Below are 16898 nucleotides of genomic sequence, written 5' to 3'. Positions count from 1 at the left end.
AGCCTGCGGCGTGCATGTGCGCGTGCTTACTGTATGTGCGTGCTCAAAGCGCGATTGACGGCGAGAGAGCGGCTGCCGCGCAGTGCACTGTGGGATAGCTGAGCTCAAGCCGGCTGAAGTAGTGACCATCGAATGCTCACTACAAATCCAAATGCATTGTGGGATACTTCAGTACACTATATTAGGGTACAAAAATGCTCACTATACATTCGGACACTAGTTCAAAATGGCGGAGCCCATTTTAGTACACTACATTAGTGAATAGGGTGGATTTCGGACACAGCCAGTGTGTCTCTTCTTTGCCCTGCTTCCTACGCATGGGATATTCAGTGGCTGCACTCTAGACTCTGCAATGCTCACTCTTTCTGTGGGGGGTGGGGAGATTCCATAAAAACTAAATGGGAAACTCCATGAGAAGTGAGAGAGAGGCAGAGGGGGGAGGGGCATGTTATGTACATTAAAGGGTGTTTAAAGGAGTCATCCAGACCAAAACACATATAGGGTTAAATCTGTCTTTTATCATACCCCTTTATACCTGCTTTAGTCGATTTTTTTCATAGCTGCCCCTTTTGCTAGATTTCGGCTGCCCCTGTTGCTAGATTTTGCGGGCCCTCTCATAACTAACATAGTGTATAGCCTTTATACTAGTGCGGTTATTTCTTCAGCTTCAAAGTTAGTATTTTTTTATTGGATTGTGTTTACACAACGTCCTGAGACCAACCAAACCGCTGTTTTGACCTCACAGGCACCCTTACTTGTCAAACGGCTTCTGCTCTGCACCAGAGCAGGGAGAGGAGAGGCTAGAAAGGGAGGGGAGGGAGGGTTCGGTTTGACAAGTAAGGGTGCCTGTGAGGTCAAAACAGCGGTTTGGTTGGTCTCAGGACGTTGTGTAACACAATCCAATAAAAAAATACTAACTTTGAAGCTGAAGAAATAACCGCAACTAGTATAAAGGCTATACACTCTGTTAGTTATGAGAGGGCCCACGAAATCTAGCAACAGGGGCTGCCAAAATCTAGCAACAGGGGCAGCTATGAAAAAAATGGAATAAAGCAGGTATAAAGGGGTATGATAAAAGACAGATTTAACCCTACATGTGTTTTGGTCTGGATGACTCCTTTAATCCTCCTGTGCAGTGACAGTTGCCAAATATGTTGGTTTGCATGTTTTGTGTGATGCAAAGCAGCTTACACATACCTTTATTAGATGTATTAATATTACAAAACCCTGGCTTCATCGACATCACATACTTAAGCTATACTATGTAACTTTTTAATAAAACAAATCTTAAAATTGTCCTAATTATTAAATCGCTAAAGTTTTAGTACACCCACTCTCTTAATTTCAGCCCCCAAAGCCTTTTCTTTATATGTGTTCTACTGAGCCCCTGTGGCCATGACCGGGACTGTTTTTCCCGGACGTCATCTGCATCATTCTGTATACGTGCCTCCCTAACCGGCCAATCACAGGCGCAGATCATACACTGGCCGGGCTCTTCAGGAAGTACACTACAGTGTTTACACTGGTCTAGGAGTCTAGCATGTAACTCCCCAACCGCTGCTCGTAGAGGGATACGAGAGACCTCTATGGATGCGTCTCGGCGAGGCGAGGCGGACGCGGTGGTCTGAAGGCCCGGTCCGCGGCGAAAAATGGCCGAAAAAAGCAGACGCGACCGCGGTTTGCTATACCGCTACTGACCACTAGTTGAGCAACTTACACAGTATAGCTTTAAATAACCCCCATCCTCCCTCTCTATCTCTCTCTCTCTCTCTCTCTCTCCCCCCCTTCCTCCCACCCATCTCTTATCCCCCTCAGGATTTTGTCTCACTTTGGCTTGCTCCCGTCTCTGTCACTTTGCTTTTTCCCCCTTCCTAAGACCATCTCTCTCAGAGACTTTCATTTTACTCCTCTACCACAATTTCTTTCCTTTGCTTCCACTAACTTGATTCTTTTTAAAAAGAAAATAATGAGGGTTCCTCTCTGCCGAATGACTCTCCTACCTAGGGATTGGAGTCTTTCCCTATGCCAATACTATGTTCTCTCTCTCTCTCTCTCTCCCCCCCTCTCTCTCTCTCTCTCTCTCTCACACACACACACACACACACATACACAGACCTGTTCTCACCTGCACAATGGATGGGGACGGGATGTTGCTCGTGTCTGAGATGTAACTAAAAGAAAGATGAGCCATCATCAGGTGCAGGAAATATTTTACCCACATTGCTCACATCTTTCTATGTACAAAGAAAGGCTTTGTGAGTGCTTCTGTGTGTGTTGATGTTCCTAGACAATAGGCTAACATAACATGCCATGTGTGCCGAGTGGAATCGTCTGTCTGCAGTGTATCTGTGTCACACTGCCTCTCAGTCTCCGTTGTCTATACCCTCGCTGACCTGCCCTCTCTCTCCTGTGAGACCACTCTGCTACCCCTGCTATTATTAGTGCTGACTGCGGGTGGTGACTGTGGAAAGGCTGGATAACCTGCTGTACAATAACACAGTGTGCCGACTAGGTATAAGAAAGAACCATATTATACCCCTATGTCTGGTGAACTCTCTTCTAGTTCAGTATGTATCTCCGTCTTGCAGGCCAAGGACTCTTTTAACTCCTGTGTGTGTGACAGACAGACTAACACCAACAAACTCAATTCCCGAACATTTTGCACTTTGGTCAAAGACAAAACTATGTTATTTGTCGTCAGACCCACCGACCCGCCCATACGTGACCATAATGCAATGGGATGGGATTAGCCAATCGGCTGTTAGTCTTCAAATTTCGTTAACCTGTACTGTAAATACCCTCTCACAAACAGAGAACATTATACAGTGTTTTTGAACAATATCTTGAATAGCCTTTTGGGATTTATATCTAGTTCAGAATTGAGTAGTTCACCAAAAATAATGACTGTTGTTATCTATGCAGGCACTTGCTTTCTTTTACATACTGTGTATATACTCAAAATATAGCACAAAAGGTCATGTTACTTATTTCAAAACCTCCTTTCAGCTTAGACTGACAGTTATAATCCTCCAGTCCTTTTACCATAAAACAAACCAAGCAAGGAGAGAAAAAAATGCCTTACAATGATTGAGTGATCAGAGAAAAGATAAGCCAATCGTGGAATACATTACAGCAAGGCACTAAGTGATAACACCATGAGTGAACAAATGAATTAAATATTGATAATAACAGGAACTGTCCTTAAGGCACTTTTATATATAAGCTGGCACGGTACACTGTAGACAAAACAACGTTTGGTCTAAGAAGGCGTCAAGCCTTCATCAACGTTGTCAAGTGAGGAAGATCCCCAGGAGGATGCGCGAGACTGGATTCCATACTTTAATCCATTTAGAACGGGTACACATTTTGTGTTTCATTATTTTATGCTTTAACTATTGAAAAATAGCAGATATACAAGCTGTGAGCTTCTATATCTGCTATTTTTGAAAAATTGTGAAAATTTGAATTTTGACCCGATTCTATAAGTGTCTTTTGATACCTTCTAAGGTTTTTTTGAAAAACCTGTGTTTCTATGTCAGCAATCTGGCCAGCCATCATCAAAGAAAAGGTCCTTTTCACTTAACTGGAGCTCAGTTAGTCTGTTCTTGAGAGACTACTATGTCAGAGGTTCTCAAACCTTTTCATGTGAAGGACCCCCAAAATGATATTTATTTGGCCACGGACCCCCATCTCAAGATATTTAGTTCCAGGGACCCCCAGAAGCAAAATTTGAGTTACAAACGTTCGCTTCGAAAATACATATATTCAAAGATTTGCACACATTTTCACGACTTTTTCAAAAATAGTAGATCTATCATCTACAAGCTTGCAGCGCGCTGTGAGCTTGTATATCTGCTATTTTACAATAGTTAAAGCATTCTATAATTCTAGGCCTGAATGGGTTAATCTGTGTAGGCTACTGTATTTCTCTGGGTAGTCCCAAAGGGGACAGATCCTTGTGAAACGTAGATTTGTATTTTTTTTCTTTTATGTGGCGCACTTGAATCTCCAACACATCTGTCCTTTGAGTATTTCCTCACCAGTTTCTGACATGTGTTGTATAGCAACATAATCGCTTTTAAATCAGCACTATGGTTACTGAAAAATGTCCACTGGGAGATTGTTAGCATTTTGTAGCAATGTAATACAACAGTATCTTAATCCCTGGGGAAGTTCCAATGGTAAACAAAGGGAATTGGCTAGCCAATAAACAACAAAAAATAAGTTGCTGGTTAGATAATTCCACTCGTTTCCATTAGCATTGGTGGAAACGTCTCCAAACTGTGGTATCGGCACTTCATGGATTTTGAAACACATTAACTCTTTAACTCTCAAATACCTGGAGCGCGCCAGAGTCGCGTTAGATTTGAACCACTTTAACCATTATTTTATGCTTTAACTATTGAAAAATAGCAGATATACAAGCTCACAGCGCGGCACCGAGTGCCGCGCTGCGAGCTTGTAGATCTGCTATTTTTGAAAAATCGTGAAAATGAGTGCATGTCTTTGAATATATTTGACCCGATCTTTGACCCGACTTCTAAATCCTTCCTCTAAATCATGCTGTTCTCAAACTTTTTCATGTCAAGGACCCCCAAAATTACATGTATTCGGCCGCAGACCCCCCATCTCAAAATATGTTGTTCCAGGGACCACCCAGAAGCAAATATTAAAGTTACAAATGTTAGCTTTTAAGTAGATATATTCAAAGACTTGCAAAAAAATCATGATTTTTCAAAAATAGCAGATCTACAGCTTGCAGCGTGGCACTCGGTGCCGCGCTGTGAGCTTGTATATCTGCTATTTTTCAATAGTTAAAGCAGTCAATAATCGTAGGCCTAAATGGGTTAAGAATGGAGCAATGTGGTCTGGGACATTTTCTTTTATAATTATATTATTTTGTTGTCCTCTAGATTTCTCTCCCCCCTTGTTCTGTGGTGTTCAGCTAGACACACACACACACACACACACGCACACACACACACACACACACACACACACACACACACACACACACACACACACACACACACACACACACACACACACACACACACACACACACGCAGGCAGGCAATGTCTCGGTCCCCAGGCTTGTCTCTGGGCTGTGTCAGTGCATCGTGGCACACAGCTGGGAGATTGTAATATTTTTGCTGTACATAAATCACCATGACAGCAAAGGGGCTGTATAAAAGCTTAGCACACACAGATCAAGCAGTGTATGCTTATTAGGTTTCTTTGAGGGCTAATTTGTGGTGAAATGTTTTGTTTCAAGTTGCTTGAACAACCGTACACAACTTCTTACAGTATGTGGTTTTAAGATTATGTCTTTTGTCACTAGTTTCCAACCAATAGAGCGACATTAAGGAAAGAAGCCAGCCAGAAGGTGATGCTTTCTGCGAGCTTTAAAGGGGAATTTCAGACTAGCCATTTACCACGTTAATCTGATGATGATGATATCCATGAACAATCTGTATATTATTTGTATTTGTATTTTGTCTCATCGCAAGTCCTCGGCAGCTCTGACCGCGAGCGGTGGGATTTATTGAATTGCTTATTTGTAGTTCAACGATTCATACATTGTTTTGTTTATATATGACTTTCATAATGGCGTAAATTTCTGCCTGTGTGCACGTGCATGAGTGTTCAGTGTTCGAGAATGGGCGCGTGTGTGCATGACGAACGTACACATTGCTTTAAGGGTCCCGGTTTGAGGGGCTGAATATATGGTCACCCTATTTTAGACCAAGCAGCCAAAACGTGTTGCTGTTGTTTGCAAAAGGAGAAATGAAGTTACATTTTGATCATAAGAAGTGCTCTGAGTATTCTTGTATTAGGCATACAGTATAGGAACTAGCCAATCACAGAGCAATAGTACCTCCAGGCTTTTGAATGCCAATTTGGAAGAAAAAAGGGAAAGGGAGAGGCCTCTTGAACGAGTGGAGAAGGGGATTAAAAGAAATCAACAATCAAATAAGAAATTATACAAACAATACATTATAAATGCAACACAATGTACTAAAAATACACAGAATTATAGTAAAAGTATTTATTTTACGAAAAGTTAATTACCCTTCTTGTGAAAGATTGTGATACCAACAATGATCTAATGATTCTACGAGATTTTTTATGTAAATTGGAGCGATAAAGGAAAAAGCTCAAACGTGTAATAAACAGTTTTGGTCAACAGGGATTACTCGTTCTTCAGAAACACATCTTGATTTTGCTTTCGCCAAGAAAGAATAAATAAATAAATATTATAATTTGATTACAGAGCTGTCTAACCACTGTATGATCCTAATTGAGTGAAATCAATAAAAAGGATTTACTCTGGCAAAACAAAATCTAGATCAGTATAATTCCCAAAAGTCAACTAAAGAAATCAAATGGAATGGACACACAGCATGGATGATAACTAATTATTTCATGGTTGAACTTCAAACAACCGTACACAACTTAATGAAGAGACTGAAATGCAAACCAGCTCATAGACATACCCTGCTTAAATGAAAAACTTATGATTCATGAAACACATGAACACCATGTTAGCATGTTAGCATTAGCATTAGTTTTTAGGTTTTTAGAAACCTTTTTTTACGGATTATATAGTTTTTTTTTTCTTTTTTTTTTCCTAGATATATATTCATTCACATTTGTTATATTGCTGTTGATGTACTGACACTTAATCTTGTTTATTATTGTGATGTTTATTTGCTTATTGTAAGTCGCTTTGGATTAAAAGCGTCTGCTAAATGCCTAAACTGTAAACTGTAAACTGTAACCATGCCCTGAAGACGGCTCTCAAGAACAAAGTAGCACATGACAAAGTTATTTCTTGCACTTGAGAAATGATGTTACAGTGGCATAATTATGATGTGTTCATTCATTGTGATGTGTTGTCTTGCTTCATGTTACTGTCATCTAGATGCCTGTGCTATGCTTTATGTTTCCTGCTGTGTGAGCTTTCCTGAGCTTGAATACTGGATTGTTTTTTTGCTGCTCATAGTGCATTTGTAAATATTTGCATTGTTTTGCTCATATTTCTGTGCATTTGTGTTATGTACTGAATGCTCTTTTATGGTTTTTAAACCATCAATCTTTCCAGGGACTACAGATGAAAAGGTGTTTTTATGGATAAATCTGACACATTTACATGGTCGATCTAAGTTCTCTAGTTTATTAACATGCAGTGTCCCTTTTCAAAACCTCAAAAGATCAACATAACATTTACACGCACAGTGTGCCAGTAAAGTTCACAACGTAACATAACATTTTCTGTCTAAAGTAAATGAGATTTTGTTTGAAGTAATGCATACTTTTTTTGTAATCACAATCCAATATTAAATCCCTGCTCCACCCCTCCACCACACTGCCTTTTCATAATCGCAAGCAATACCAAAACAATTATTGTCATCGGTTTGGATAGTAATTGTGCATTGCCTCTGGACAGCAGAGAGAGGCAGAGAGTGAATGTGTGTGTGAGGGAGATGGTTGGCTTTTATATTTCATACGCATCTGTGCTTGTCTTACTCACTTTATTTATATTACATATGACTTGCATTTCAGGCATTGCTATGGAATGACGTGAGTAACTGTTAGATATCTTAGGGGCATGATTGTATTTTTCCAAACGTTAATCAATGCATCAAACCCAGATGTAAAGCATGACATGATACATACACATACACAGACACACACACACACACATACACACACACACACACACACACACACACACACACACACACACACACACACACACACACACACACACACGCACACACACACACACACACACACACACACACACACACAGAGGCACCTAATTATTGAACAACATGGAGGCAGCATGTCGCTGGTTAAATTGCAGCCTTTTAATTCTCATCAAAAGAGAAGTGGCGTTTGTGACAGGGATGGCTTTGTGTTTTTGCGTTTCGGGACAGTGGACAAGTTTGCCGTGCCATGCATGTGTCTAGTGTGACAGCACTTAAATGAACTGTGTAGATGGACCATCAGGTCCTCCTCCCCTCCTGGTACTATGATGACATTCCTGTCATTGTGAGACAAGGACAGCAGGAAGAGGATAGATCTGCTCTCATAGTCACTCTGCCATTCTGAGGCAATTCCATGGAAAGCTCTATGAATTAGGGCATTCACGAATAGTGATTTTTAGTATTCGAATTATTCGACCTCAAAGTATTCGAATAGTCGAATATTCGACAGGATTGGCCAAACTGGCAAATATTAAGTAAGCAAGAGGCGAACATTGTGATCTATATGCTCACAACGCCTCGCGTTGCGAGGCGTTGTGAGCATGTAGATCTGCTATTTTCACAATGTTTATCTGTGGAACCGAGTCACATTAAATGTAATACCTACAAATCCAAGTGCTTGTCAGGGTGGGGGTCCCCAGTTCAAATATGTTTATTTTGGGGGTCACGGCCTAAAAAGGTTTGAGAACTCCTGGTATAGAGCATTAACAAATTCATCCACCAGTCCAGGGGCATTGACAACTCATTCTTATGACTTCCTATCTAGCCAAGCTTTAGAAACTATAGATTTTTTAAAGAGAAAACAATAAAAAAAGAAAATAAGCGAATATTCGACTTCGGTGAACAACGTCGAATAGTGACTTTGATATTCGAATATTTGGTGAATGCCCTACTATGAATACAACACATCAATAACTTCTTTTCTAATTTGCAGTGATGCATTCACTGCCTGTTAGCCTGTTCCCTTCGCACCCACTGACTGTTGCTTATAGACTTGCATTTGCCCTCTGCAGTGGTTGTTTTGACAAGTAAGTCAGTGAGCAGTACATCACACATACTGAGCTATATGCTAAAGACGCCCGCTAATTAACCAGGACTGTTATTGAGTTCACAGACTTCTCCAACATCTTAATTACATCTTAATGACATTTCAGTTAAAATGGTTGAGCTCTAGAGCCTGAGCCTGGGGGATGGAGGAGGCTTGTGGGGCAAAACCACAGCTGACACCCCGAGGAAAGTGGAATTGGATTGGGGCCTATCAACTTGGAAGGGAAAGAGAGAATGATAGAGGAAGGGAATAGAAAAAGCAGGGAAGGCAATGGTAAAGGAAGAGATGGCTAAATGGAGATGTGACTTATATTCATTAGAATAAATGGTGAGAGGAAGTGGAAAGAGGACACAAGAGAGGGATGGGGGAGAGTATCAGTCCGAATGTATCAAAAAAGCACCTTGGTTAAGGTGGAGATGACCTCCCGTTGGTCCGACCTGATTAACTTTCACCAGGTTAGCATTCACCAGCGTCGGCAGGTTAGCATTTCACCAGCGTATGCAAGTTAGCATTTCACTAGGTTAGCGTTCACGTTCAGCGTTAGTTTTACTGAGGTTAGGGTTAAGGTTAGGTTTAGGTGTATCTCCTCCCCCCCCGGCTTTCGGCACCATCGCGCAGCCAATCACAAGCTTCCGCTGCCTTAACCGAGTTGCTTTTTTGATACACTCGGACTGAAAAAACACTCTCCCAGAGGGATGGAGGATGTATGTCTCTCGGATTTTTGTTTCTACCACTATCTCTGCCTTGCCTCTCATTATATGCATGGCAAAATTGTGTTGGAGTGCTCAACAAACCTGGGGAACCGTGGGGTATCGTTTGAACCCCATTCTCCATGGTGGCGGTGATGAGCAGGAACCTTACCTTGGCACCCCCTGGACACCCTCTGGGTACCGTCCTTTGACCAGTAATTTCTCCAGAGAACAAGTCTCATTGGGGCGTCCTATTTGTCTAATTTATTGCCAGTATCTTTCGTCAGTATACTCACTGACTGGAATAATGACATGTGCATTTTCAATGAGACAAGTGGGATATTTCTGACTGAGAGACGGCTGATTAGATCCAACAGTTTTCGGCTATGCTGTAGTTTGCATTGTAGATGATGATGGAGCGGCGTGATATGCTGTGTGGGTCTCCTCCGTGCTCTGGTGTAAGGAGTGGTGTAACCTTTAGCTTTTTGGAGGATGCACACATTTATGTGTCTCCAAACAATGTCGGTCGCTGTCAAATTCTGGGACAGAAGTTAAAGTGGCAAGCAAGCCAACTGGAGCGCTAAGTTCACAGATCTCTGAACGGAGGGATTACATGATTCTCAGTAACCCATTATCACCGCACTGCTCTTGATCACATTTGCATAATGAGCAGCAGGGGCACTGCAACACGCATGGACACACACACACACGCACGCACGCACGCACGCACCCATGAACAAAATCAAGACCTTGACGAGAGAAAGAGGATAAGCTAATGAAATCTTCTAAAGCAAATATTTATTTGCGAGATGAGTTGCTCTATCTGCCCGCTATGTTTTCCTGGGCTCAGCTGGCCCAAGCTGTCCTTCACACTGAGAGCAGCCATTGAAGGAAAACAGCCAAAGAGAAAGACAACGAGAAAACCACGGGATGCAGGTGGACGAGCTTAAAAACAGCCACACAATAGCGGTGCACCGAGTTGCTGGCCAGATGGTGTGTCGACCATATAATCGGAACTTTGGTCATATTTAGCCAGAGCCGGGGCACTTTTGTAGCCCCGGTTCTACAGTATATAGTTTTTATTTTATTTGTTTTATATATTTTTTGGCTTTTATGCCTTTATTGATACAGTAGACTGACAGGAAATGGGGAGAGAGAGAGATGGGGAGTGACATGCGGCAAAGGTCGTCCGGATCGGGAATCGAACCGGCAACGCCGCGGCAACCATGCCTATGTGGCGGTGCCTATGTGGTATGCGCCTTGACCAGTAGGCCACCGGACGCCCCGACAGTATATAGTTTTAGTAATCGTCTTCAACATCGTGCTTCGATTCTGGCCTGTGAGACCTGTGTCTTATGCCGTCTCTATAACACTGGTTTCCAAACAGTGGGTCAGGACCCATTTGTGGGTCGCAGACATATTTTATGGGTCCCTTTGTTTTTGGTTTCCAACATTTCGTTTTTGAATTATTATTATTCAAATTCAAAGTTTTTTTTCCAGTAATTTCATGAAGAAATCAAAGAAAAATCGAAGAAATTCCAGAGCTAGCTGATCTACAAGCTTACAACGCGGCACGAAGCGACTAGTTTGGGTTCCTGGGCAAATGTCTAATCTCTCTTGGGTCACGAGCTAAAAAATTGGGAACCACTGCTCTATACTGTCCTATCTAAATGAAAACAAAAACTGCTCCGAAATATATTTTTCTAAGACAGTTGACTGAAAGTAAAGTGCATCTCAACGCTTTGAAGACTCTCAAACAGAGTGTTGAGAAAAAACGGACGGACAGACAGACAAGGTGGTGGATTTGAGTTCAGAGACTGGGCAACACATGAGATAATAATGAGAGTCCTTTTTTGGTTTATATAACCGCAGTTCTGCCGCAGTCTCGCACTGCTTCTTGTGTTCTCCCCAAGCCCCCCTCTCACTCTCCTATCAACACTACCTGTTCCATCTAGCCTAAATCTGTCAAAGCAGAGCCACAAACACCAGGCAAAAACCCACCATTTAATGTAGACCCCACCCACTTGTCTACCCCAGCTTCCCTGCTCTGCAGTGTCTCTGTGTTGTCCACAGTTGCTTTGTTTCCTAACATTTAACTTGGCCTTCGTGGATTTCACCTGGAATGTCAATCTTTCTTGAAACGATAAAAGACATATCTCCATTCTCCTCCCTTCATAACAGTTAGATTGACTGTTCTTTCCATCAGATCTAAATCCATACATGCATTTTTTGGTTTGTTTTTTAGGTTTTTGTTTGTTTTATTTGGTATCATTATTCTTTTCAAAGTGGAGAGCTCGGCCCCCACAGTCTGTTCAATCCGTTCTCATCATCTGTTGCTGAGACCAGTCATCCTCTTCACAGCCAGATGTGCTCTCAAATCCAAGCTAGGGATTGGCTGACACAGACCCCTATCATCGAATCTGCCTATATATCTACAGTACCAGCCATGGCTCTTCTCCCACTCGTATAGTCTGCCTCCACTCCCGCGATTGATTACAGGCCCATTGACTCCCGTTAGGGTGGACTTGAACTCACAGTCGGCTTTGGGACCATTCAAGGTCCCATTGGCCGCTAGTTGTTGGCTATGAAACGTTTGTGTCAGTCATTGAGTGCCATCCCAGCAGGCGCTGTGTAGTCTGCTCTGTCTCCGATGAGTGGGGGGTAGATTGATCGCATTCTGCTCTATCATAATCACCCCAACACAGCTCGCTATGCTGTCTGTATTGATCGCTGCAGTAACGATTGGGGGAGAGGTGCGTACAGGTTGCGACCGCACTGATTAGTGTACCTTTGTCTGTGTGTGTGTGTGTGTGTGTGTGTGTGTGTGTGTGTGTGTGTGTGTGTGTGTGTGTGTGTGTGTGTGTGTGTGTGTGTGTGTGTGTGTGTGTGTGTGTGTGTGTGTGTGTGTGTTGTCCTTCCTAGATTCACAGAAGCAGACACTATTGTGATGGGGGATGTAACGTATGGGGCCTGCTGTGTGGACGACTTCACTGCCCGTGCCCTGGGAGCTGATTTTATGGTGCACTATGGCCATAGCTGTCTGAGTGAGTCACTTTCTCTATACGTTTCTCTTATTTCCTCTTCTCCATCCCCCTCAATTGCTCACCCGAAGTCTCTCACTTTGTTTCTCACTGTCTTCTTCCCTCTACTTTTGTATAACTCACGTGTATTTGCACATAAATGCAGAGTATGGATTCTACAACTTAGAGAAACGTGTGTAGGAATGAAGCCCATAGATAGGTGTGTGTGCAAAGGATAGCAAAGCTTAGACACAGATCATGGAACAATGGATGAACTGCAGCTGTATCTAACAAGTACATTTTAGTCGAAGAACTCCTGTCTGGCTTTTGGCCTGGGCCTGGACAGCATGTCACCTGGGACGATCAATAGGGTGCATGCATTATGGCTGTCCTTTGAAAAAACCCACGCAGATCTTGAGGACCTTTCACCCTGTCTGCCCATTCCTGAACATGGGAGAAAATGCTAAATCAATAGTTCTGAAATATCACTGCCAGAACAGCCCCACTTCTACCAAATACCAGAAATGGCCAACAGAATATTAATAGATTGGACAGCTCTGTGTCTATCTGTGCGCACTCATGTCTTTGTGCTTGTGCATGTGTGTACAAATCTGTGTGTGTTTGGGGGGGGGAGGGAGAGGGGGGGTTGCTGCTTACTCACAAACATTACAAATTTGCTTGTATACTCTGGGGAAGTAGACAAAAGTCTTGTACAATGAGATCGATACCAGTTATACACCCTTAAGAAAAGCATGTTCTTCTAAAGTGAACCTTGATCAGTGTAAAGCCTCAAATTTCTCCTCACAACATCACAGAGGCATGGGCCTTTTACGTTGAGTTAAGTGGGGGTGGAGAAACCCTGAGAAATTGTAGTGCAGCTCAACAAGCCTGATTAGTAGAGAATAGTGCCACTCTGTGCCTTTATGCATCATTTATCGCTTACAAGCTAACAAGTCGTTGCATCGTATCAATTTATGTTTAGTATTCCCTGCATCACTTCTGACTCTACTGCACTGGGTAAAGGATGACTGACACGAGGCAACCCCACTTCAGATGTGTGGAGCACCATGGTGAATGCTATATGTCAGACACCTGCAGGAGATTAAAGGATCTCTGTGTCATTTGACAGAGAGAGAGAGAGAGAGAGAGAGAGAGAGACTCTCTATGCTTTTATGTTTCTTCCTTCCCTTCTCTATAGTTGGCTTTTATAGCTATCATCTTTCATTTTCACCTCCTTTCCCTGTGTGCCATTTGGCCAAGATATGACCTAATGTTTTTCATATTGTGGAATATACGAGAGAATGAAAACTATACTGTCTGTTCTATTAGATTTAAAAAAGGAAAATGGTGCAATAACATCCACATTTATGTTTTACATTGCTCTACTACAATCTACCAGCAGACAGGAGCAGTAGAGGAATAGTGCCAGTACCAGAATTGGGACAGAAACGACACAAAATAAAAACCGAATACCCACCTGCTGAAGAAACGTTGTCACTGTCAGGCAGAAACCATGTATCTCCTCCATAGTTCATAATTTTATGTTTCATAAATGAATTCCATTTTATACTTCATCGTAACACAAAAGCACAAAAGTAGTCAATCTACAACACATGTTGTGAGCTTGTAGTATAACATTTTCCCATCATAACAATAGCTTATGACTAAATGATAAACTACTTTGTATTAGCCATTAGGCCACGCCCCTTTTGAGATGATTACAATACGTAATTTTTCGTCACTTGTGATGCCGTAGCGGTCAACATCGTTAAGCAAACAGCCGTCGGCGACGGGGTCCCACCCCTTTTACTGAACTCTTTGGTTCCCATGGTGACGCGTCTATGCAGCAGACATTGTAGACGCTACGTGGAAAGGGAGCTTCTGGCGTTGTAGAGAGGGCTGCGACGGCGGCAGGTTTATCTATCGAGCGCTGATCATTTCCAGTTACCGTTGTCATCTGCCGTAGCTGTCCAAAGCTTAAAGTCGCTATTAGAGCACTGCAGAGGGCAGGTGTGTTTGTCTGTGTCCAGCTGACACTCGTTGGCTCGTTAATGTTATATGCAGCAAGGCAATTATGCTTCTGCACTGTCAAATAGGCCTACATCTAATCTAAGATTAGTGGGACTCATAATCACCCGGGCTTCACTTCATTGAAAACCTAACAACATCACTGTATTATATTATATTTATTAGTTTGATACTATAGCCATTTTATTTTATTATATGTGATGTTACCAAACAATTAGTTTACTTTTGGTGAAAAAGCCAGCATATATCGGTATCGGTTAATATCGGTAATGGAAATTAAGAGTTGGACAATATCGGTATATCGGTAATCGGTAAAAAAAGTCAATATTGGACATCCCTAGTGCAAAGAAGCGCAATAATAATAATTATCTTTGCGATTACAATAGGGCTTCGCACTGCTGCAGTGTTCGGCCCCTAATAATAATAATGTTTGCAAGCTGGGGGTGGAGAGGACACCCGTTTCTGAAGACTGCAGGTTCAGTGAGGGGGTATGCTGTTGTTAGGTGAGGAGGAGTTATTTATAGGTGGCACGAAACTTAACCGAAGGTGGATGAGGGTGGGTGTGATCAGACTATGGCTTTATGTGGGCCTCAGACAATTGTCGTCTGTCTAAATAGAATTACACCAGGACTTGGTGTTGCTTTTACAGTATGTACATTGTGGTCTCAGCATAGGGCTACAAAGGTGTATGTGTTATTAGATTACAGTGCATCCTCCAGCGCTTCCTCTGATGCACCTACAGTACTATCGATGCAACTCTGTCCGTGTCTATTCACACTGTGTGCGTCTGATGAGCATTGAGCAGTGCTGAGTGAATTGATGTATGACCCATATGGAGAAACAGAGTTAACTCGTAAATGAGACAAATAAAAACACTGATGGAGCGTGCAAGTCCTGTCTGTCTGTCTCATTGACTGTCTCTCTAATTGCAGTGACTAAGTGCTCTCAGGCTGCCATACTAATGTGATCACGGGCGATCAATGCCACTTTACTTTGCCCTTTATGTTTTTTTGGGGGGGAGCGCCTGTAAACAAATCCACAGACAGCAATGCAGATGTGTCTCAGTCTGGACTTTTTACTAAACATCCATACCCACTATCCAACCCGCCCCCTACCCCCTGTTTACGTTATATTTAACTCCTCTTGCTCTCAGCCAGGAGTGTCGCACCAAATTCTGGGCCCTGGGTACTAGGGCTGGGTTCGGTAACCGCCGTATCGCGGTATACCGCGGCCTACCGCGGTGTCAGGGTCCTTACCGCGGTCAAAAAAGACAAAAAATAGGCTATTTTTATTGAGAACGAGCGAGTTTTAAAACGGGGGAGAAGCGAGGACCGCATGCGCTTCATGCCGCTCTGCTCTGGGCCGCGCACCACATGTTTGGAACAATTGGAAGCTTGGCCCGTCACAGTCTCCGACAGAGAGTGAGACACAGTAGACACTGGAGCAGTGCAGTAGCCTCGGTCAGCAGCGTTCAACTTTCTCCATAATCCACACGACACAACTCACACAAGTATGTTTATACATACCTCGTGGCCGTTTCTTTTTTATTCATACGGGCGGAGCGCGACGCGAGGACTAAAACCGAAAATGAAACCAGCGCTAGTGAGTACTTTTACAGTATAGCGCGTGTGCCCGTCGTTGTTCGACTACAACCTTTTCTGTCAAGTCTGGTAACTAAAACCTGTTTACTATGTTTATATCACCACTCAATCAATGCGATTTGAGACGTGAGTTTGCATAATCACAGACCGTACGTACACAATCACTATACCCGTCTCATCTGGTTTGTTCACAAACAGCGTGCAGTGAAGCCCCAGTAGCCTACCAGTGGCGTCAGTTCAGAAAAAGCTAAGGTATGGCAACATGACAGACACCAGTCATGTTGCCATACCTTAGCAACAGGCACGATGAAAGTACATTTTATTATTTCCCCCTGTAGCCTAGGTATGGCAGGTGCCATAGCTTGCCATACCCAATTGACGCCTCTGTAGCCTACGTTACTATAGTAACCCGACACTGCAAAGATCTACAAGCTCAGAACGCGTTGCGAACGCGACGCGTTGTGAGCTTGTAGATCTGCTACTTTCAAAAGCCAGACCCACTGTGCTGTACGGGGAACTCGAGCAGTCAGGCTTATAGGACCGTGGAGAGACGAATTTTGGGCAGATGATTTACCGGCGGTAAATGGGAGGACGGTAACCGCGATAACAAAATGTTGATACCGAGCCACCCCTACTGGGTACAAGGATTCACTGCGGGCCCCCCATGAATGTTCTTCATAGGGGAGGGGGTTTAACCCATTTAGACTGGGAACGCATTATTACGCGTTATTTTGTGCTTA

The 16898-nt window shown here is 42.9% G+C and overlaps 1 protein-coding gene across 1 annotated transcript in view; it reads left to right on the top strand.

Annotated features, from left to right (window-relative positions):
* Positions 1–16898, top strand: part of dph1 (diphthamide biosynthesis 1) — a 106431-nt gene that overhangs the window by 52278 nt on the left and 37255 nt on the right. Inside the window, exon 4 of the mRNA XM_080731371.1 lies at positions 12432–12553. Within this exon, the coding sequence (XP_080587497.1) occupies positions 12432–12553 (122 nt within the window). The remainder of the gene's footprint in view (positions 1–12431; positions 12554–16898) is intronic.

This window comes from Nannobrachium achirus, assembly GCF_963921795.1.
Source record: "Nannobrachium achirus genome assembly, chromosome: 8".
NCBI classification, from domain to species: Eukaryota; Metazoa; Chordata; class Actinopteri; order Myctophiformes; family Myctophidae; genus Nannobrachium; species Nannobrachium achirus.
The sequence above is the reverse complement of the archived record's forward strand: the minus strand, read 5'-3'. Positions and strand labels throughout refer to the sequence as shown.